The following is a 23,883-nucleotide window of genomic DNA, read 5'->3' on the forward strand; positions in this document are numbered from 1 at the left end:
TGTGAGATATGATTGGTCTACAGCACCTAGGAATTGATATTAGCTGTTAGTGAGACTCCCACATTCAGCAAACTTTAATGCTTGTTTAAAAAAATGTTGTTTTTCAAAACATTGAAAAACAAAATATTCATAACTTCTATATTAGTACAGTCATTCATCAAATCATAACAATAGAATTTGGATAGAAATACTCAGGAAATTGGTATTTTAATATTCTCTACACATAGATGTGGAAGTGAATTTCTCCAAAATATTTACTGCAGTCACATGACTGGTTTAGTATACCGGTGCCCAAAGCTTTTGATCATGTTGTTGATATTTATAATCGATAGCATTGGTCATATTGTGCAAGCAATTATACAAATCAACTGTATATTGAATTGATTGCTATACTATTTGTTAAAGGGGTTCATATCTATTGTTTAACTACTTGTAAAATGATAACAATGGTCATATATAAAACACATTGGAAATAGAATTATTTGGAAAAAGGGCTCAGCTTGTTCAATATGGACCAAACTGCATGCAATTTTATTTTCAAAGAATTGGAATGGAGACTAGATTTGATGTGATTATACAACAACAAAATTATTTTTAAATATCAAGCATGTTTTCCAGCCCCCCCCCCCCCCCCTCATTTCACTGTTCTGCTATACCACCAGACATTTACTGGTCCTTGGCACAGTAATATCTAAATATCTTGCTTGTATTATATTTGATTAAGAAATATTGATCTTTGATGTTATTTTTCAATCACATCTTACTTTCGAGAGCTTAAAAAAGGGTGATTATTCAGATGTTCGGCATTCCCGTATTAAAAAGACAAATTTAAAAATCAGTTGCGGAAATACATGTATGTGCAACAGAATGAAGAACATGCTGTTAAATTTATAAGTCATGAATTTTTGCAGCAAAAAAAAAATGCATTCCCAGAATCACTTACTGAGATTTTCTTCTTTTTAGGTGCTGCAGATCGAGCCTTCATACAAATTGGGATAAAAAGTGGATGCCTCATATGTTAGTCTCTGCCAACAAGAAATTTGAGCGTTCAGGTTTTTCTATATCTACCAGCAACATTGACAGCTATTCATAGCAGCTCTTTTTTAAATGGGTTATTTGAGCTTACTTTTATTTTGGTTTTAAGGGGGACATAAAATCATAAAACTTAATCAACGTGTTGTTAAAAACAGAGGATATAAAGCAGTCAGACTATGCAACAGCAGTTCTGTAGCAATTACACGAGGATGTTTTGGATGTAAATGTTTTTTTGTTTCCATTCCCAAGTCTCATACACTAATAATAGCTAAGATATCATTGGGTCTACGAGCTAAAAACAGAAGAATTCTCTATCTTGTATTCAACAGAAATATCAGTAAACTTTGAAGACAGCAAAAAGCAATAACTTAATAGAGCTACGTAGCATAGCTCAATGTAGATAACATACTGTATCAGGCATGGTGGTAAAAGTCGTGCTTTCTCATACAGTCAGGGACTGTTGCATTTTTTGTGTTGCGTTTGATCGCAACTCAAGAAATCAAGCGCAGGTCTGATACGTGATTTTGATTGGTTGAAAATCCAAGTTGCGGTTGATTTTTGGATTTACGTTTGATTGTAACTCTTTCTGCAACGTCGGCCCCAAATCTCATTGATTTGTATATCATTATCTTGATTCCTTGAATTGCACATGTCTGTGCTTTATTTGTTTTATTTACATGTATCTATTGCCCAACAAAGCTTTGTCAAAGGCTCAAAGCCCTCTTGAATTCCATTACAAACTGATGCAATGTATCATTAGCAGGACAAGCCGTATTTTTCAAGCCTCTTCTGACTCTGAATATTCTCTTTAAAAACGAAAGACAGTGACACAAATGAAAAAAAGAAATCATCAAAAAGCAACACAGAAATGCATGGAATCAACTTGGTAGAGTCATCTAACTTGAATTTTCTTATGGGGGGGGTGCAATACAGTTGCCACAGTTCTAAGCAAAGATATTAAATGGAAGATAAAGACCATATAAAAGATATACATTTTCCTGGAACGACTCCATAATGTCCACTTGCTTAAAGGGATGGTCCGGGCTGAAAGTATTTATAGCTTAATAAATAGAGTAGAATTTACTGAGCAAAATTACGAAAATTTCATCAAAATCGGATAACAAATAACAAAGTTATTGAATCTTAAAGTTTAGCAATATTTTGTGAAAACAGTCATCATGAATATTAATTAGGTGGGCTGATGATGTCACATCCCCACTTGTTCTTTTGTATGTTATTATATGAAATAAGGGTTATTCAAATTTTTACCTCCAAGAACTAGAAAAATCGAATTGACATCTGATTTAGTGCATTAGATATTTATTGCTGCAACTTATTTCAATATAAGGGAAACAAATTATTCACACAAGTATGAAATAATGAAAAAATTATGATTTTATGTAATAACATAAGAAAATGGATAGGGGAGATGTGACATCATCAGCCCACCTAATGAATATTCATGACGACTGTTTTCACAAAATATTGCTAAACTTTAAACTTCAATAACTTTATTATTTGTTATCCGATTTTGATGAAATTTTCAGCATTTTGCTCAGTGAATTCTACTCTATGTATTAAGATATAAATATTTTCAGCCCAGACCATCCCTTTAAATGCTCAAAGATCATTGTATTTTTGTACATACAGGGATGCCACTAGGTGTCCTCCAAAAATACTGAAACTTATCGCGGGCCGGGATGCGGGGATAGTGTCCAAGAAATTTTTTTTTTGGGGGGGGGTCCACCTTTAATTTTGGGATGGACACATGTCACAGGTAAAAAATTGGACAAGCAAAAAAAAAAAAAAAAAAAAAAAAAAAAAAAAAAAAAAAAAAAAAAAAAAAAAAAAAATGGGAGGGGGGGGGGGGGGGGGGGGGGGTCCGCCCCCACCTTAAATTTAGGGGAGGGGGGAGGACCAAGTGGCTTCTTACCTTGTTGTGATCGATGACTTTGAAGTCAATTAGGTTTGAAAAACTGACGGTAGTTAGTTGTGTGTTTCTCATAGAACGCTAGACCAAAAGCTTCAGTCTCTGTATTTTGGTTGTTCAGCTGAACCGAGTTAGCTCCACTCACCAATACATAGACTGAAGAGTTGTTGGCCCGTACATAAAGACAACGTATCAGCTCACCCAGGGCTAGCTGATACGTAACCCAAGGAGCTCCGACCCGCTTTCCGGGCCGGAGCTCCCTGGGTTCCGTATCAGCATGCAGCAGTAACGTTAGATCTAACATTCGGCGGAAACCCGATTTTCGGATCGTTTTTGGTACATAAAATGTCACATTATAAAAAAATAATCACATCCAAACTTACGAGAAAATATATAAAATTCAGAAACATCGTACCTTAGACCGCAGTTACCGCTAATTCCTTTCAAATGATGATCAAAACTTAGTCATCCTCGAATCCTTCGTTGGACATCGTAAGTTGCCATCTTGGATGACGTCATCATATTTACAGACGTATTTACCAGTCGTTATTATACCGCGATTCGTGCCGCTACTTTGCGCTTGTGTATGTGCGTGCGTTCGGAACTTGTCGCTCGCATTGATTGGCCAGGATATCGATAATTCTAATCAGAAAGCCTTGATAAAAGCATAACTCAATAAACGTAGTAGGCAGTGCGCGCGTTTATAAATTATGTACTGTATAAAAGCAAATATCTCGGGGAAACATCTCTCACTCGGTCGATCGACATGCATCGCAATCGGGAGAGATAGGGGGGAAAAAGGAGGACTTTCCGTTTTTTTAATACACAGAAAACAGGAAAAGTCGGAAATACGGAAATAAGACAGATAGCAGGAAAAAAGCCGGAATTCCGTATAAATACGGAAAAGTGGCATCCCTGTACATAAGTACACTATGGACAATGACAGTTGTTCACCATTATGCAGTTAGTGATCAGTGATAAAACTATCAATTACACTGAACTCATCATTGACTAATGCATACTATTATAAAAATATGATTTCAAATTCTAGACTTATGAATATATTTCCTTTTCTTTTGTTGTTGATACACACATCAAAGCATTGGAAAGCTCACTTGAGATCAATTATAGGCACAGGCATAGCAAATTAATGGCATAGTTTAAGATAATTTTATTACCGAAGTAAGACGTGACTTGCTGCATTCATACTAATTGCAGAAAGCTGCTTTCGAAAATTCAATCTCAATTCACAAACCTCTCACACATGCATTAAAAAAAACAGCATATGACGCAGAAAACAATATCTGGAATATTATCATTCAATCTTCTTAAGTGATTATTTTGACCAGAAGCATGATAAAATATTTTCTAAACATTTAACGTCATTATTCATTTGCATATCACAACTTTAAGGCAGCTCTGCATTTGTTTCCTCTGCTGGTACAAAGAAAGAAGGTTTTGTTCAATAAAGCTATCATGCTCGAATGAGAGTCAAGCAGCATAACCTCAATATCATCATATGAAAATGAAATAAAATGCAATTCAATAGCATTTTAAGCATTCTATGATGCATTTTTACTTCAGGCCTTAAACACTGAAGCAAATATGAATTGGCATTAAGAGAAAAAAAATAATAAAATGAACTGAAACGGAAAGGCAAGATGCAAATGAGTGCAAATCTTAATTGATATAAATGTAATTGAAAGAATGTGATTTCAAGCAAACTGTAGGACAGAAAAAAAATGACGAGTGATATACCTTGAGACTGTTGGGAGAAGTATCTTTCTCTTTGGGACCATTCCTCCGTTGCTATTGGTTCGTTCAAATGATCGAGGTTGTTGATTGGACAGGATGCAATCGTGCATCAGACCATTCATAAAATGGCATTCAAGATATGTGATGTTAGGGGCAGGCAAGATTAAGGTGCAAGAATAGGGGTGCATGAGTAAGAAAATAATGAGAGCAAGGGGGGTAGGAGAGGTAATGGGGAAACAGGAGGGATAGGGGGGAGAGTGATAGAAAAAAAGGGAAGGGGAGAAGGAAGAATGAGGATGACAGGAGATAAGACGAAAAGGGGAGAAGAAGACGAGTGATGGAGGTAGGAACCAACAGTGGAAGGGGGGGGGGGGGAGTGGGCCAAAGAGAAGAGAAAGAGAGGGCAAGAAAGAAGGGACGAAAGAGGAATAAGGATGAGAGCGGATGAGAGGAAAATGAGAATAGGGACAGGAAAGAAGAGCCAACATCAGAAAGGGGAGAGAGTGCATGAGGGGAGAAAGAGCAAAAGGGAAGAGAGATGAGGGGAAACAGGGAAGAGAGGGCATAAGAGGACATGAGGGGAGGAAGAGAGAGTTACAAAGAAAGGAACAATGGATGACAAAAAAGTTTGAAAGTTGTGAAATGTAGAAAGAATGTACAGATTTAAGAAGAAGAAATAAAACCCAAGAATATCACAGCAGAATCAAGAAAATGTAGAGATTTTGGTAATATTTTAATGAAAGAGAACATAGAAGACCCCAAACACCATAATATAAAGTTTTGTAGCAGAGGAAAGGGAGGGGGGGGGTAATGGGAGTAGTTATGAAAATATAAGTTAAAAATGGGGTGAGTAGAAATAAAAGATGAGTGAAGAAAACAAAAGAACGGAAAACAAAAATTGAAAATCAGCCGTTAGAGCCAACTCACCAAGGCAGTAATATATAAAAATGCATAAATATATATTCCAAAGGAACATTTTTACAGAGATGTGATTCAAATGCTTGTAACTAATGCAAACAGACAAATGAATGTAATCTATCTAAAGAATCAGTCTAAATCTATACATGAACCTTATCAAATTCGGTATGAATGAAACAAATCTATATAAAAGTGTCTAGCAAACGTTTATAGAGAAGTTATCTTCTGCTTTTATGGATTCTGTGCTAATTTCAATACATTATTCTCTAAGTTTCTTATATTTTCATACCATTTTACTTCTAAGTAATTATTTCATTAGGCTATAAGACATTGACTGCAAGAAAAAGAGTATAATAAAAAAAATATATCAAATTTGAAGGGATAGAACGAAACCCAGCTATCATATAGTATGTTGCCACAATGATAGATTTTCAAATTAGTAATAGTAGCAGAAACTTGCACAATTTAATAAAGCCTAGCAAATATCATATAATACCAGTAGTTTTTTTAAATATATTTAATGCCCGTTTAGATATATGTAGTATGTTAAAGCAAAGTATTTTTTAAAATATCATCATTGAGTACAGGATACAGGTACTTTATAAATGACAAGAAATGCAGCGTAAATTACTGGAGTTTATTTTAAGGTTCAATTTACAATTCCACACCTCAGAATAGTTAACTAGATAGATGATAAACAATAATTGCCGAGTTAATTATCATCATTAGCAACTGCACACTAAACATAAGCATACTGCCCATCTGCTGGTTTTGTTTTATACCATTTAATCTAGTCCTTTTAGATAGTGCCTGATTGAAATCTATAAAGACTTGTTGCATCACGGTGATAAAATTTGGGAATGAAGAAATAATAAACTACAAAACATTTATCAAATCCTTGTTTTTTATTGTGGATCAGATATCTAAAAGTGTGTAGGGTTTGACTTCAGATAATTGATTTGGGTAAGTGATGAAGAATATGTCAATGTGAACGAAAAACGTGATTAAATGAAGAAACGAAGCAAACAAATGGAATGATCAACTCACTGTAAGACGTTTATTTTCTTTGTTCTCTTCCTCTTCCTCGATGTCAGGGAATTCATAGATCTTGATCTTGTGTTCATTGATTTCAGCCATTATCTGAAGAAAAAAAACACAGAAACATAAGAATGATTTTCAATACATCTGCATGTAAAAGATAAGGGGAATAGGAGTATAATGAATTCTTATTAAATGTCATTAATTGCGATGTTCCTCCACCGAATGTTCCACATGCAAAACGCAAATAAGACGATTTTTCATGGCAATGTTTTTTTTTTAGTCTTGCCCATCTTCTGAGACCAAATTGATAAAATCAAGAAAGATGATGGCTCCGAAGTTGAACAATATTTTCTACTTCCATATCTTTAATTCATAAACATATGATTTTTTAAAGATTAAAGCAATTAATTTTATGCTGGATATGATCTAAAGAGTATATCTTATTGAAAAAAAAGTTGAAAAACAGAAAAATTAATAAAACCTTAATATGCAAAAAATTCATATAAATTTTCTTCTTTAATAAGTATTTTCGATGAATCCTACAAAAGAGCATCCACCCAAAAAATGATAATTTTGGTGCTTTATGTTAGATCATGATTTTATGCATAAATTTGCATAGTTTATAAACTCTGAAATATATTGTTGTTGGTGACTGACATGCTACCCTAGCATCTAACTCTCAAACTGCACCTACATCAAATAATAATAAATAAATATTTCACCACACTCTTTTCATTGCTGTGTTTAAGATACTATTTTGGTATAGATAAAGATCAGTTTTCAAGGAAGTTGTCATCGTCACTGTCAGGACAGGGGGGGGGGGGAGTATGGTATACCCACATGTTTAATGACACAAAGTTTATAAATCAGCATTTATAAACATCAGAGAGACCAATACATTCAAGACATACAGGGATAAAATGTTGTTTAACACCCCCCCCCCCACATTCCTCTCATATCTCCTTCCCCTCTCCTTCAATTTGATCACCTCTCAACTTCCACCTCTCCTTATTTCAATGGGATACAAAAAAGTTCCTCCCCATAAGATGGCCCAATAGTTTCAAGATATGCAGGAATACCATGCCATCTCCCTTCTTCCCTGAATCTTTGTGACAAAATTTAGATAAGGAATATCTTAGCTCAAAGAAATTTCACCCTGTAACTTGCCATTATGTTGACACTCTTCTTTGCACATAACAATTTGACCTCCGATGCCTCTTTGACTAGCACACGCACACCTCACCTGTTCAACTGACGACAAGCGTATCGACCCAAACTACAAATCGCTATCTAATCAATCTAAATAACAAGCCGGAGAAAGGAACAAGTGACGATGACTTTCATTACAACAACGACCCGGTTCTAGATGGCACGTCTAAGTAAATTCACAGATTTATTTAACGAGCAACTCGAGCGAGGAAAGGACTGTTGAGGGATCTCGTCTACAATCACCTTCTAACCACTCTTCCTGTTAGCTTTCATGTTTTTAGTCGTATACCCCAGGATGCTAACACATAGGGGGTGTTGCAAGAAAATATTTGCGATCAATTGCAAATATTCTGTTGTAAATTTACAACTGATAGATAAACGTTAGCTGTAGCAAATCAGATTAAACTTCTTGTTTCAAGGAGCAAATTAGCAATCAATCACTAATCTGCAATTAACTGCAAGACATATGATTGATTTAGGGACCAAAAATTGATTTGCAATTGATCGCAAGTTTCTTGCAACACCCCAATAGTCCTCCAAGATCAATACCCAAGCATTAACAGCTGCCAGTACTGACAGTAGCTATTTCAAGCAATAAAGTAATGCAAGCAAGCAATCAATCTACTTCAACTAGGCTGAGAGATGTATACTGATGTAGTGAGATTTGAACCGTGTGCCCACTGATCCAAGGTCCATATCAACTGACAGTGACAACTCTTCTATAGTGCAAATATCAATAGATGAATTAAAATAGGACGATATAGATGCTGAGCACAATCATCCTTGTATCCTTTAATTTCTGCTTTTTGTCAAGTTTATGTCACATTATCTCCCAAAGTTATCAGATATTTTGTAGTTATTGGACCATTTTTTTTAATCACTGATAATCTATTCCGAGAACACATACTACAGGTTCATATGATCTAAATAGCCTGTCATTGCCTCCCTACCCGCTCTTAACCAATTTAAGCCTAATCCCCGACGCTTCAGCCCTACTTTGGTTGAAGTGTGCCCGTGCTCTTCCCGCATGACATCGTTTTATACGTTGACATCTTCCAAGGAAATCACTCATTTCCACGCATACTTCCCCTGCTCTGCGGGCAGACTTCCCGAGCCATGCCAAGGTTATTAATATAATAGAGTATGGAGTGTAACCCTGGGCTTCATGCTTAACCTCCCACACAACCAAGTCACTGACACAGTCAAAGAAAAAGGAAAAAGGGGCAATTACCTTTATCTATTAATTGATGATTGTGGATAAATTCGCTCAATTCAATATTATACTTATTACTTATTATACTTATACAATATCATTCTTAAAGTCAGTCTGAAAATCATATGTGAAAACAAAATTGTCTTAAAAACAGACCACAATTCCTCAAAGCAAAATATCCAATTGATACGCACATGAAAAACCCAATTTTCACTCGAACTTTATCTAATTTGCTATAGACTGACAAAAATATTCACTATCTAAAACTTGGAGACAAATTTAAAACATTGAAATGAACCCTTCCAAAATAACCTAGCATGTATAAAAAAAATAATTATATAAAGACAGTATTAAAAGAGTATTTGCTAGATATACTTTGCATCAAAAATGTTTTTTATTAATTATTATTAATATCAATCCGGTTCTATATCCCATCTTTAGCAGAGGCATCCAATGTAGCTTTCCATAGTAAAGCCACCCATGAACTGATGAAGAAGTTTACCAACAGGTCTATGGAACACCCCCTGGAATTGGTGAGGGTGCCCTCTTCTTCCAGGAATCATTGCCTTGATTAAAAGTGGAGATGCTAACCACAACACTGCCTGTCATGACAGCCAGTTAACCAACAACAGGCGATGGATTCAGAATTTGGGTTCGGGGCAATTTCACCCCCCCAAAAAAAAAAAATAATAATAATAATAAGCTCATAAGAGCCCTGGAAAATGATTTTTTTTTTAAGAGCCCTGGAAAATTCCCATTAATTTCAATGATAAAGCTTCTCCATATGATTCAGATATTACAGTGTACTTGAAAAAGTAGCCTTTGAAAAAAAAAAATATTTTTTGTCTGTCCAGGATTCAATGTATAGTGAGGACTGATATCCCTAAAATGGCACTCCTTGATCCTCGATCCCGGGAGCTTTTCATGAAAGTTTTCTCAATGATTCCACCGACTAATTTGCTCTCAGGCAATCCTATGCAAGGATTTACAGTAGCTTTTAACAAAAGTCGGTGCAAACCACTCAATATTTGTATCATGAAATGCTCCCCCTATCTGTCATAATACCACAGACTATGAGGCTCTAACCTTCAGACACTATAACCAGGGGCATGATAATAATTAGCATCATCTCATGCACCTGTCGATTAGGCACACCTGTCACTCGATGTCCATATTGTCAAATGATGAAAGGGCCAAGGAGTTCAAGGTATCAAAACTGTTTTTCTTCCATCCTCAGATAAAGGTATTTATTAAAGATAACACAGATAAATGTGTAAACAAACAATAAAAGAAGTATACTGGTTCAAGGTAACAATGGAAGATCTGTGTGTAGCATTTTAATCTGACAGTTACCATGGTATCAGTGCTTCTCAGCCAATCAAAATCAAGGAAAGTTGTCAGAATTTACAACTCTTCAGATGATAGATGTTGATGAAACACCTTCAGGCCAGTCCAATCATATAAGCTAGTTAAACAAAAAACATACAGGTTGCTCCTTCTTGAGCAAAAGGTCCAGTTCAGATCCACAATGTGGGGGTACATGTAGATGGAACATACAGATACGGTGGCCTAAAACTTGCACCAGGACATTTGTGCCTGCCTTGATTTCTCTAAAGATGTATGGAGGGTTAGGTTTAGGGATGTGAAAGAGGTCTTACGTTCAGAATGCTTAAGCAACTGGAATCAGAGTTATTGTTATGTCTTCTTAATGTGCAGATGATCCATAGCATGTGTAGCCATGGAATCAATGTTATATATAGGTTAATAAAATAGACGAACATACACCATGAGACCCAGATCCTGATCAGGATCAACTGTTGGAGGCAACCGGTGTCATGAAGAAGCTTTGTCATGCTTACATCCTATTTGAACAAGATGGAACTACCGGGGCAAAGGAAGCCTTGTTAGACACAACAGCGGATAGGGAAGAAAATGTGAATGTCTTATAAAAAAGGTCAAAGGCTGAGACATCACTCAGGATTAAAGGTAGTGCATCGTTAAGAATTCTGCAGACAGCGTTTGCTGGCTTTACAAAAACATTCAAGTTTCTATAAAGATACTCAATAACTATCACCCATTTGGTTCATGTGGAAAGAAGAACTATCCTGCTTTCCAGCTGTCTTTATTATCAGTTCCAAGATGAAGCACTACTACCTTTGCGTGAGCCCAGTTCATAATATTGTCACTTGTGCACCTACCCTTTTCTTGAATTCTCTGCACTCTTCTGGCGTGAGTGTGTCTGCTTTGGCTATGAGTGGGATGATGTTTACCTTGTCATGTAACCTCTTCATGAACTCTACGTCCAAAGGTTTCAACCTGTAGCATGGAGGAGTCAGTAAAAGTATTGAGTGAGAAAGAAGGGAGAAAGAAGGGAGAACAGAAGATATTAGTTTGGAGACATGATGGGAAGAGGGAGAAAGTGAAAAAAAAAGGTAATTAGAAAATAGAATTGGGAACAAAGAAGAGGGAAGATGTAAAAAATTAAATGGTAAAAGAGGGCAAAGAGGAAAAAGTGGAGAAAGAGAGTGAGATAGAAAGACAAGAATATAGAAATGACACATATTTAAAGACAATGATTCGCTAAAATTACACTCTACTAACAATGCTTAACAAAAAGTTTGGGATACATATTTTGTTTAGAGATAAGATTGGGCTTTTGATCATATGATATATCCCTCTGATACATTCTTCAAATGTTACTGTTCCAACACTTTAATAATGACAAATAAGAATTCACTGCTTATAAAAATTACTTCCTCCAATATAATTGAATCTTGTTTTAGAACTGCACATATTTACATTGAATTATGTTGCCACAAAATAAATATAAATATTGGAACATCAGCAATGCTTGCACATCCATTTAACTTGTATCGAGTTTGTAATAACGATGTTATGTTGATGGCATACACCATGTTCCAGGTCATTGGACAATTTGGCAATTATGGATTGGCTCCACGGACCAGTGATTTATATCACTAGCGATGAAAGTAAAAAACAAATAGGCATATAATAAATAAAGGCACATACATATATGTATGTCATTCACATGTCATCACTCCATTTTGAAAATGTTGAAAGTTTGTGTAAATAGAAAGATTGTTATTGATGTTATTTAAAATGACAAGGTAAACTTCTGGATACATTTTGTATTTCAATTTCTTGTAATGCCGTTCTGCTTTCTATTTTTGACATACAATGTTCATTTAGAAAGAAAAAGAAGTTATTTTGTGTAAACTATTTGTTTATTTTGCATTATTTCTTGTTTTATTGCTTACCTTTTTTTTACTTTTTCAAATGTCCATGTTATTTCATAATACAAATAATATCTTAAGATATTTTTATAATGTCTTCACTTACCCAGTCTGTAAGTACTAAACCACAAAGAAAATGCCATGTTGTACAGACAAACTATCCATGGTTTCTAGAGGTGGTTTATTTCTACTTCTAAAATTAATGGTACCTCCATATGACCTGAAGGTATTATGAGGTACCAAAAAAAGCTTTATATGGTACCTAGATGTGGTTCACTTCTACTTCTAATGATACTTCCCAATGGCAGTATTATAAGGTACCAAAAAATTGTTCATGAATGGTACCTAAAAAGTTCATTCCTCGTTATAATCATTCCTACACATGACCTGAAGGTACACATGTATTATGATGCAAAGATTAGCTGGTACCGAGAAGTGTTGGTTCCTGATTATAACGGTACCATTTCTACTTCTGATGGTACCTACCCATGACCTGAAGTTACACAGGTATTATGAAGCAAAGATAAACTGGTACCAAGAAGTGTTGGTTTCTTATTATAACGGTACCGTTTCTACTTCTGATGGTACCTACCCATGACCTGAAGGTGCTATGAAGTATAGACAACATTGTACTCTTTTGTCTGGTATTGAATATCTGTTTACTCTCGACTCTGAATTCAGGTACTCCTCAAATTTGCTGTCTATGTGATCCAAGATTGGTGCCCAGCTAAACAGGGGAAGAAAATAAGACAATTGTGTACATTAATATATAAAATATGGCATAGCAGAGTTGGGGTGGGATTTTCAAGTGCACCTGCAACTGTGAAATTTTTCACAGTTACGCAATAGTTGCACTATGTATCCTCTTGAAAAAGCAATATTTAAATCTAACTATATCAATTTATTGTTTTTGGGGGGGAATTTTTTGTTTCCATATCATCAGATGTATGTTGAGTGTCTTTTAAAGAGCCTGTATATCATGGACAGCCCTTGATCAGCTAAAATTCAGTGGTGATTTTCAAACCATTCTCTTCTATTTATGAATCATGGTCATATAGACTGCTCATTGAACGATTATATCGTCTATCTGTTTACATGCATGCATTAACAATTTATACATTGATACACTGAATTCAGTATGGAGTAAGCTCCACTTCTGATCACACAATAACATGAAACAAAGATCATGGTCATGTGATGAATGAGTACTTATACAGAAAGTGAAAGCCGTACTTTATGGCAATCCAGAGTAAAATCACATATGACAGTGTAGATCGAAGAATACCTATGGGTAGTGCATAGTGTACAGTAAATGTCACAAGTTAAATCTCAAAACTATATATTTCCTTTGTCTTTATCAAAGCATGAATTGAAAACAATGTAAAATCAAACTATTATCTATCATCATTATCATGTCTCATAAAAGTAAAATAGCATTTGCTCTATTATTTTCAAGGTCCTAAACCAGTCAAATTTAGTCTCCAGAAACAGACTTACATTTTGAAATATCATTCACAAAGGTGGAGGGAAGAAAAGAATAGAGCAAGAAAAAAAAGAAGGAATGGAGAGATAGAAATGAGAAGATGAAAAGTGTAGGAACTGGGGGGCGTTTTCATGAAAGGACTTGTCGGACCGGACGTTTTATCCGACAAGTCCCATTTTATCCTACAGTTACCATAGCAACAGTGCTCCTCAGCCAATTAAAATCGAGGAAAGATGTCAGATCTGACAACTTGTCAGACAAAAATGTTGATGAAACGCCCCCCAGATTAAAGGAAAGAAATTGAGAAGTAGGAGATGAAAAAGGAGGAACATGATACAAAAATAGGTGCATAAAATTTAGAATGAATATATTACCAATTGCTGTTGTCTACTTGGTCCCCAAAGCCCGGTGTGTCTACAATAGTAAGTCTTAGTTGAACTCCATTTTCTTTCAGATTGGCTTGTGATGTTTCAACCTGCACATCAAGACAAAAAGGGGTGGAGAAGTTGATTTCATAACAAAAGTTTCTTGTTTGGTCCATAGATAATCTTGCATCAGATTAAAATAGGAATAAACAATCAAACTTTATGTTTCCATGAACTAGATATTGGTAAAAGTAGAACTTAAGAATTAAATTTTGTGTTTCCATGAACTTGAAATTGGTAAAATTCAAATATCACTATCGTAAAAAGGCAAGATATTGTACTTTAGTTGATTAAATTCAAAATGATTGTAAATCATATTCGGATTTCCATGTACACAAGTTTCTTGCTACATGTAGGGCACTCATATAACTTTAGTAAAAGCTTCATGAGCACAAAATGGTTCCCCTCCTTTCAAGCATTTGCACTCCCTGTAATAGCAGTAATATAAACCAATTTAAATCCATACCCTGGAACCTCTTTCACAAAAACATCAAATTCATTCCAACTTACGAACACTATGTATCAGAGCATCTTGACACACGTTAAATTCACTACACATTTCAATGGGTTGTCAGTGAACCAGTACTTGACTGTATCATGAAACCCACTGCCAGGATCACAACTCCAAATTTCCCCTTCCCTCTTCCATATTCTACCTGCGCTATCATCCTAATTTCCCTTCTATTATTCAATAATGATAATGGTATGACAGTAGCTATGAAACATGCTCCATAAAGCGAGTGGCAGAATGGCACAAGTGAAGCTTTCATCAATAAGGACATTGTTTACCGTTGCAAGTTATTCATTTATTCCATCAAATGAATACAGATTTCTTTCTAAAAAAAATCAAATGAAGAAGTAGTTTGATTTTATGTACAGGTATTGTCATGGTAATGGTATTAAAAAAAATTGACTTTGCCTGCCTATGTTAATTATTAGCTGTCATGGTAGGCATTTATTCAGGATCAACACTGAAGTGAGCAGTCAATATAATAAGACCATTGACCAAGCCTCGGCTCTGTAATAAACCAACTTTCAAAACAGCGATCGAGTTTTGTGATTTTTTTGGCCGTTAATCGAGGTTGAAGGTTACTCTTTCATACCCCCCCCCCCAAGAAAAAAAACCATCATAAACATGCATAGGTAAAATTATGAAAATTTGCTGGTAGTCTGATCATTACTCATATGATCATTATTTTAAAGCTCTTATGAAATACAAACAATATTTAACACATGAATCATAAGACACAAACAAGGATCTGAGCCAATTCAAAGTATCAAACAAGTGGAGCGCCTCTGGCAGTCTCGCCTGCATTATGCTAGATAAATGGACTTTGACCTTGGTCAAGTGACCTGAAACTCGCACAGGATGTTCAGCAAAAAAAAAACCAAACACGGCCAAAGTTTATTGACCCTAAATGACCTTTGATCTTGGTCATGTGACCTGAAACTCAGGCAGGATCTTCAGAAATACTTCATCACCCTTCTGTCCAAGTTTAATGAAGTAGGTCAATATGATCACATTTAAAAAACTTTATCTTAGGTTAAGATTTCGATGTTGATTCCCCCAACACGGTCTAAGTTCATTGACCCTAAATGACCTTTGACCTTGGCCATGTGACCTGAAACTTGGGCAGGATATTCAGCTATACTTGATTACCCTTATGTTCAAGTTTCATGAACTAGGTCAACATACTTTCTAAGTTATGATGTCGTTTCAAAAACTTAACCTTCGGTTAAGATTTGATTGTTGTTCAGTCAGTGTCAAATCAAGTCATACATCCTTTTGCCATGCCAAAGAATTGCTAACACCCAATGACCTAACTCACACAGGCTTACCCCCGATGTAATAATACATGATAGTGACTTTACAGTATGGAACTCCTAATTGAATTACAGTGTAATAATGTTCCATGCAAATATGATTAGATAAGGCAGATGGTATGGGGGGAGCCGAGAATCAATTCCAGACTTGTAATATGATTAACACACGTGGAGGTGTGTAGCAGATACAGTGATGGTTTTAAGGCAAGAATAGATATGCTCTAGTCTAAGGTGGTAGAATATGGGTAAAAGCCTAAGCGGTAGAATCAGGGGCAGATCCAGGATTTTCAAAGGGGGGCACACATTTTTCTGAGGAAAAATTTGACAAGCAAAAAAAAGTGTTTTTAACAAAAAAAGTTAGGATATATCGTCCCCGAAAAAAAAAAAGGTCATCACTTTCAAAAGGGGGGCACACTTCTGTTCTAATGGTAGTTTTACGTACTTACAAATTTTAACTTTGCTTCACAGAAGGGGGGGCACGGACCGGCTGTGCCCCCCCCCCCCCTGGATCCGCCACTGGGTAAAATATATTGATTGCAGTGACATGTTCAAGTACATCCCCTTTTGCATGCTTGCTTAGTTTAAAGTAAAGTTAATTAATTACAGTGTCTAATTAATTCATTGTCATGTAAACAACCTAATCAATCCACTTGTACACATGAAATCCTGCATGAAGGGTAAGCTGACACGCTTCAAATGAATTGATGGACAAAAGTGATGGGTTGAGATGGTTTAGTGCATGTGTGTGTTGGGGGGAGGGGTGTGTAGGGATATCAGTCTTTATTATTACTGCCTACAAGTTCATTGCAGCAGATAATTAGATCTACTTTTACAATTCTGCCTGTATATCAATTTCTCTTAGTCTTTATTCCTAATTTGTTGAGGTCTGGGATAACTGCATAGATCTAAAGCTTTTTGAAAATCATAATGTGCTAAATAACACAAATACCAAATGGGCTACAGACTTTTGGGCTCAGGTTGCCTAACATATCAAATGTTCATAGCAACATGGATTTAAGGGGAAAAAAACACATTTTGCCAGGATAGAAAAAAGCAAGTGTATGGCCAATAGCTGCTACCACATTTTCTGCATATATCGTATTGCTCCAATGACTTTATACACCTTGGACACAAAGGAGAAGACTATTATGAAGTACTGAGGTAGCCATCCTCTTGTGTACAAAAAAATGAAAATTCCCTTTCACCTCAACTATCATTAAACGTAAGTAACGTTTCTCAGGATAAAATATCTTTAGGCCGATAATGAAGACGTCTTCTTTGTTATGACGAGACGTCTGTTTCGATGAAGAAACCCTACCAGGTCTGAGTCATACATATTGTACCATGATGGTGATCATCCTCCTCATCAGGCCGCTCTTAATGATGAATAATCATTTGATGAGGAATCAAGAAGGGTATTTCAATTTTCATCCCATCCCAAGGTATCATGTAATACACACAAACTAATGCTGTTACCAGTCAAGTATCGCGCCCTAAAACATCAACCTGTAAACTTGGAATTTTAGAGATGATTCACAGCTGTGAAGATTATAACGGGTATTTCGGTGACTGAATCAGTTTGAAAGCACATGATGAATCCTTCCTCTAGAACAGAAATACTAACAACTGTACATGCATATCTAATTAATAGTAACAAAAAGATGTATTAGCTCTGTAGAGTGTATATCTATCAAAGACAGGCGATTTCATTCTTGCACACAGTTAGCCTCAGGCCATCTTATGGCAAAGTAGGCAGTTAATGAGATTATTAATAGGTCTAAGCTTCAGCAACAAGATTAAACAGTACTTCTGCATTCAATTTATCATTGTAAATGTAATCACTCCTCCCTTTTTGTCCGGTATCAGCGCCTCTTCATTCGTTCATCTTTTGTTGGAGTTACTAGCATGCCCCCAGACATACATACATGTATCTAACAAGAGCCTGATCTTTTTAGGCTATGAGGCCGTTCTCATTACGCTTTCTAAAACTAGTTTACTGGAAACCGATTCAGGAAACCACTTTGGAAGATCGCTTTGCTAGCGTTCCCACTTGATCACACGAAAGTGGTTTTCAAAATCACTTCACGTAAAGCGCTCTTGTTGCTATGGAAACGTTCTCAGTGGGGTGACACGTTTCGCGCGAAATTCGAAACCGCAGCATAGGCATTCTACACCTGTCGTGTGGAGTAGCGCGCTCAAAATGTGCGAAGATCGCTTCCCGAAGAACGGTTGTGTCCTCACTTACGCTAAAACCAGTTTAACGAGGCAAAGCGATCTTGAAAACTACATCGCGAGGTGGTTTTCCAAACTGGTTCAGAAGATCGCTTCCAAGACCGCTTTGACCGTTCTCACTACGCGTTAAACTAGTTTCCACTAAACTAGTTTCCAGTAAACTAGTTTTAGGAACGTAGTGAGAACAGCCTCTATTTCACTGCATGTTCATATGAACACAAAAACCCAATTCATATACCTGTGAATATGTTAGATCTAAAACAGTAGGCCTATGGCCAATTTGGCTGATAGTGTTATACAGTGGATCAATATGAAATACATAAGTGTTGGGTGATATTTTGATATTAATTATTGAAATAAGGTGATATTTATTGAAAATATTGAATATTGATAATGGTTTTATGGTTATGTTGATATCGCAGAAGCACGATATGCCCAAATTATAATCTTATTCGGGTTTTGACCCCTGCGCTCTGTACAAAAGCCTGCTATGGTATGAAAACAAAGGTTTCTGACCGATTAACACATTACATTATATTTTGAGTACATGTACATGTAGACACCCAATTCAGAATTTGAAGATTACAGTGGAGATCATTTTTATTGGATTCTGTACATACAAGTTTTTCATGAAAATCATTCCATGTATCATAATGGGCCGCGTTCACCCGTAATTCCATAAATAAATTTTGAAAAGTGTGACCACGGGGACATAAACTCAAACAGAATATTAGAAAAGAATGCCAAGGATATCTATGCTGGTTGTATAAAAACTCATTTCATACTTCAATTGTCACAAAATGTTCAATTGTAATCCATTCCAGCGTGACTTGTGTGACATTATTCACCAAAAAATGGACCTCTATCAAACCAATGTATGAATTCACTAAATCATGACATTTATACAAAAGTACTTTACATGTAGGTATAGAATATTCAAAGTCCATATAAAGTATTAAGTAAAGTACAAATCAAGCATGGAGATTTGGCAGACTTGAGATTTAAGTCTTTCATTACTTATTGTTGTTGTTTGTATTATAAAATGAAAACATGGTTGTTCAAGACAGAATAATTTTTATTCTTAAAACTCTACACCACCTACATTGTAATTGTGACATCAAAAGTGAAAATGATTAAATAGAAACACACAAATTTTATAATTGTCTTCACTTTGTACCAAACTGGCTTTAAATACAATTTGACCCCACAAAAAAATATCACAAAATGGTGTTATGGATCCTAATCAAATTATATAGGCAGAAATTTATCCCTTGACCAGTCATTTCTTTCAGCAAACAGGCAAATTTTCTAATGACCAGTAAAAATGACTAGTTCTATTGACTACTCATAGTTTATTAAGATGAGGATGGTTTATCAAATAACAAGGATCCACTTCACTATCTTATACAACATATATATATACACACCATTTCGATCAGGCATTAGAACAAATTATCCACACTCGTTACCTTTGAATCATATCATACGCAACTGTTCTGTATGCACTTCAAGCGTATAACACTTACTAATGCCCTAGATGATGTGTATTATTAGCCTCTTGTCGAGGCCCTGTCGGCTGCTTTCCGAGCGAACATGGCAAAGCACGGGAGAGAGCGAAGCAGAGCGCCGCGAGACAGGGCCTCTTGTCATCTGTGCCGAATTTCACCGACTTTCTTTTGTGGTCGGTGAAAATCATCCAATGAGAGCGCGAGCTGCTATGACGTCATATTAAATATTCATGAGCTCCTCTTGAATGGCGACCCTTGGATTCTTGGCGAAGAGTGACGACGAAATATCAAAGAGCACTGAATATGCCTCTAAAACGCTGAATATTGACCGATTTAAGGATTTGCAAGTCGATGAAATTAACTCTGCACTGAAAGGACGAGATGTCTTTGTAAATCTACCCACAGGATATGGAAAAAATGTAATATTTCATGCGATTCCACCGGTCGATCCGGGGCGTCGATTATCGATCTCCGCTGTGCAGTGCAGTGAGGGAAGCTGGGGTGGAATTGCTGGGAGTTGACTCGAGTCTGACCAGCGGCTGAGCAGTATCTCCCGGGAAGTTTCGGGGCGGTGATGGGTCTGTTACGGCCAGTAGTAATAGTAGTAGTAGTAGTAGTAGTAGTAGTAGTAGTAGTAGTAGTAGTAGTAGTAGTACCACTACTTGTAGCATTTTGCTGGTTATATCCCCTCTAGTGTCCCGCAATTAAATGAATCCCCTGCAGAATAGTGGACTACTATATAGTATTCCGAACCCAAGACGAAACAGCTCTGACATTTCATTGGTTTACTTGGTGACCGGTAATATCATGACTCATGTTCATTAGGAAGACGTTCCTCATGAATATATAATTCAGTTCAGATGTCAAGAGGCCCTGGCTCGCGCCAGGCCTAATTCGCTTCGCGAATTAGGAAAGCCCTCGCTTCGCTCGGGAAGCAGCCACCAGGGCCTCGACAAGAGGCTAGTGTATTATCTGAATACTGACCAATATCTGTGATTTGTGTAACAGGAAATGTGACTCAGGTGATCTTGTATTTAAAGTCACACATTAATCAACTAAAATGAGGATTAAATGTGACGAAAAAAAAACAAAATGATATCCGTCTACCCTCTCCTTCCTTTTTTCTTTTTTTTGCATTTTGTCTCTGACTGACAGGAGGGAGTATTTCTGAAAATGAATGGTCCATTTGGGGAAAATCCCACTAATGCCATTAAATATCATAAAGGAAACATGTTGAAACTTCTTTATTTTATCAAAATGTGAATGAACACACTGAACTCTTGGAAATAACAATTCAAACTTTCCCTTGAGTTGGTTTCTAACTTCCTTGTACCTGAATCTAGAGATTGAAAAGAAAAACTTATGCTACGGTCACAAATACCTATACAAACACTGTAAAAACAATTTTATACCATTTATTGCTATGTATAACAAGTGGAACGCCTCTGGCCGTCTCGCCTGCATTACGCTATTCAATATAGTATCACTGCTGACTTTGAAAACAGCTATTGAACAATTATTCACAAAAGAAAACATTCATATGATAATAAAATACGTCCATTGACCCAACATGACCTTTGACCATAATCATGTGACCTAAGATGTGTCCAAAATATACTTGATAATCCTTATGTCTATGTTTCATGAACTACATGTGTAGATCCATAAACTTTCAAAGTTATGATGCCATTCCACAAATACCCCCAACATGGTCAAAGTATGTTGACCCTAGGTGAACTCTAACCTTGGTCATGTGACCTGAAACTCAGGCAGTATCTCTGGTGATACACTATTACCCTTAAATCTAAGTTTCATGAACTAGGTCCATATACTTTCTGAGTTATGGTGACATTTCAAAAACTTTAATGGTCTCTGTTTCTCTGGATGATCTCATCCTCCCATTTATTCAATACATTATGACAAGTGCAGAGGAAGACAGGGGAATTCTGCCTGGTTTGGTCAAAGTCACAGGTGCACTTTGCTAAATCCTACTTTCAAAACATCATTTTTTAAGGGCAAGGCCATCCAAAAAATCAATGGTTTAAATAGGAGCATAAATCATTTCAAAACAAATCCCCATACAGTCTGTCTAGGACGAATCTATTCATTTATCAAAAACAAAAATAAATTTTATGAATTTTGATTCTACAACAATATGTAATTAAAGTACATGTGTGCCATGACTATTATTTGGAACTTGGAAAGCAAGAACATGACATAAGTCATAAATATATGACAGGCTATTACTAGGACCTATTGTCAAAGTTCATGAGTTCTGCTGGAGTTTAATTACTTATATAGAGACTGATTTACGGCATGAAAGTATGCAGAGCGAGATATGATAGGCCTTGAATAAACATGGTTTGACAGAGTTAAAAACATGATGTACAGTGTAGGCCTATAGCATTCACTAAGAAACCAGGAAAAGGGGAATGCCAAATTTAGGCAACTTCATTGATGGCAAGCCAATATACCTACAGTACAGTGCATAAAAAATGGAAACCAGGATTCCCATGTCATTTTTCTTCAAAGGCAAATGAATAAATTATATTTCATTTACATCATCAAACAATTCAATTATTCCTCTATATTTTTATACCTAATATGAGACAAACACTTCACACATTAATGAGCAAGACAAGTTTGAAATCTTAATGTCAAAAGCAGGATGTCCAAAAAAAGGACAAGTCCACCCCAACAAAAAGTTGATTTGAATAAAAAGAGAAAAATCCAAAAAGCATAACTGAACATGTGTAGATAGCATTGTTTTATATTATATGGTTTAGTCAAGTTGGTCCTTATTGTCAAATCTGTAAAAAATGAAAAATTGTATAATTCAAACAATAAAAAACAAAAGAAACAGTGATTGATGGACATCATCGACTGACTCACCTAGTTGTGCGTATCACTGTTTTGTGAAAAATGAGCGAAACTTTAAAATTCCATAATTTTATTTTACATCCGATTTTGATGAAATTGTCAGCGTTATGCTAGTTTGATTTTTCTCTATTTATTCAAATCAACATTTTTCTGTGGTGGACTTGACCTTTAAGTTTCTCTCACTGAACGCTGAAATAAGAGTGGATTCACAGATTCAATTACAGTCTTGTGTTATCATATTTTTCAGATTCTAAATGATTTATTTGTTTTAGACTGAATATCACTCAGATTTTGTTTAGATATAGGTAAGATTTCAAATAGGACTAATCAAAATGAATGGAATTAATAAAATTTGTTTATCATTTTAGAATTGAGGCTACTAATTGACCTTAAGTTATCCTCACATGTCAGTCAATGTGCTAACAGCCTGCGATCTTAACAACAGATGAGAGTCATAATTCCTTGAAGTCCTCATAAAATAAGTTCATGAAATTCTCAAGGGGAGGGGGCACTCTACTTTATCAATGTACCATACACATCCCCAATGGTTGTCAACAGCACCCCTAAACATTTTTTTTTTTTCATTTATCAAAAAATTCACATATTTTCATATGTTTTGGCATACTTTGTACATCCCACCCCCTCCCCCCAAAAAAGGAAAGCTCTAGAAATAAGCCCCTTCTTCTGGCATTTTTGAGCCTACAAATATCCAGATGTCTAAACCCAAGGCTCATAACTATTTCCAATTTGGAATCATAGTTTTTCTACCCCCCCCCCCAATAAAAAAGTAAGAAAAAAATCAATACCTTCCTATATTATTGGAATCTTTCAATCTCAAGTCATCAAGAACATAAATTTCACTGTGGTTCATTTCATGAGGGTTTTTTTCTGTTACTTAATGTTGAAATGCGAATTAAAACAAGTGCAAATATTGGCATGTTTGCAAATATTTTTAGCAATGTTATATTCTTGTAGAATATAGTAGGTCCTAGATGTAGACCTACGTGAAGGGCTAGATCCCAGTCAAAGGTTTCTACCAATCCGTTTACATGTACGTGTAAGAATCTCATGCAAAAGAATGTTATCGAGTTTAGAAGATGGATTTAATGTTCTTCATGCTCTGGGAATTCTGGAATGTTTGGAGGGCACAAAGGGGTCTTACAAGGTCAAATCAGT

General features: G+C 35.8%; 1 protein-coding gene and 1 long non-coding RNA gene across 5 annotated transcripts in view; both read right to left on the reverse strand.

Annotated features, from left to right (window-relative positions):
- The window catches only part of LOC135153129 (septin-7-like), a 32,066-nt gene extending 17,757 nt beyond the window's left edge, over positions 1 to 14,309 (reverse strand). For all 4 annotated transcript variants that reach the window (XR_010292620.1, XR_010292619.1, XM_064094920.1 and 1 more), the window contains exons 1-4: positions 14,213 to 14,309; positions 12,948 to 13,082; positions 11,300 to 11,417; positions 6,686 to 6,778 (exon numbers count right to left, since the gene is read on the reverse strand). Coding sequence is in view for 2 of the 4 variants with exons in the window: in XM_064094920.1 (XP_063950990.1) it covers positions 6,686 to 6,778; positions 11,300 to 11,392 (186 nt within the window). In the remaining 2 variants the exon portion in view is untranslated. The remainder of the gene's footprint in view (positions 1 to 6,685; positions 6,779 to 11,299; positions 11,418 to 12,947; positions 13,083 to 14,212) is intronic.
- LOC135153130 (uncharacterized) lies at positions 2,969 to 3,437 on the reverse strand. Its single transcript, XR_010292621.1, has 2 exons — positions 3,381 to 3,437; positions 2,969 to 3,121 (listed from the first exon to the last, which is right to left on the reverse strand). It is a non-coding gene; the product is annotated as an uncharacterized LOC135153130 (long non-coding RNA).
- Positions 14,310 to 23,883: the final 9,574 nt, after the last annotated feature.

The sequence above is a fragment of the Lytechinus pictus genome, chromosome 2, assembly GCF_037042905.1.
Source record: "Lytechinus pictus isolate F3 Inbred chromosome 2, Lp3.0, whole genome shotgun sequence".
NCBI lineage: Eukaryota > Metazoa > Echinodermata > Echinoidea > Temnopleuroida > Toxopneustidae > Lytechinus > Lytechinus pictus.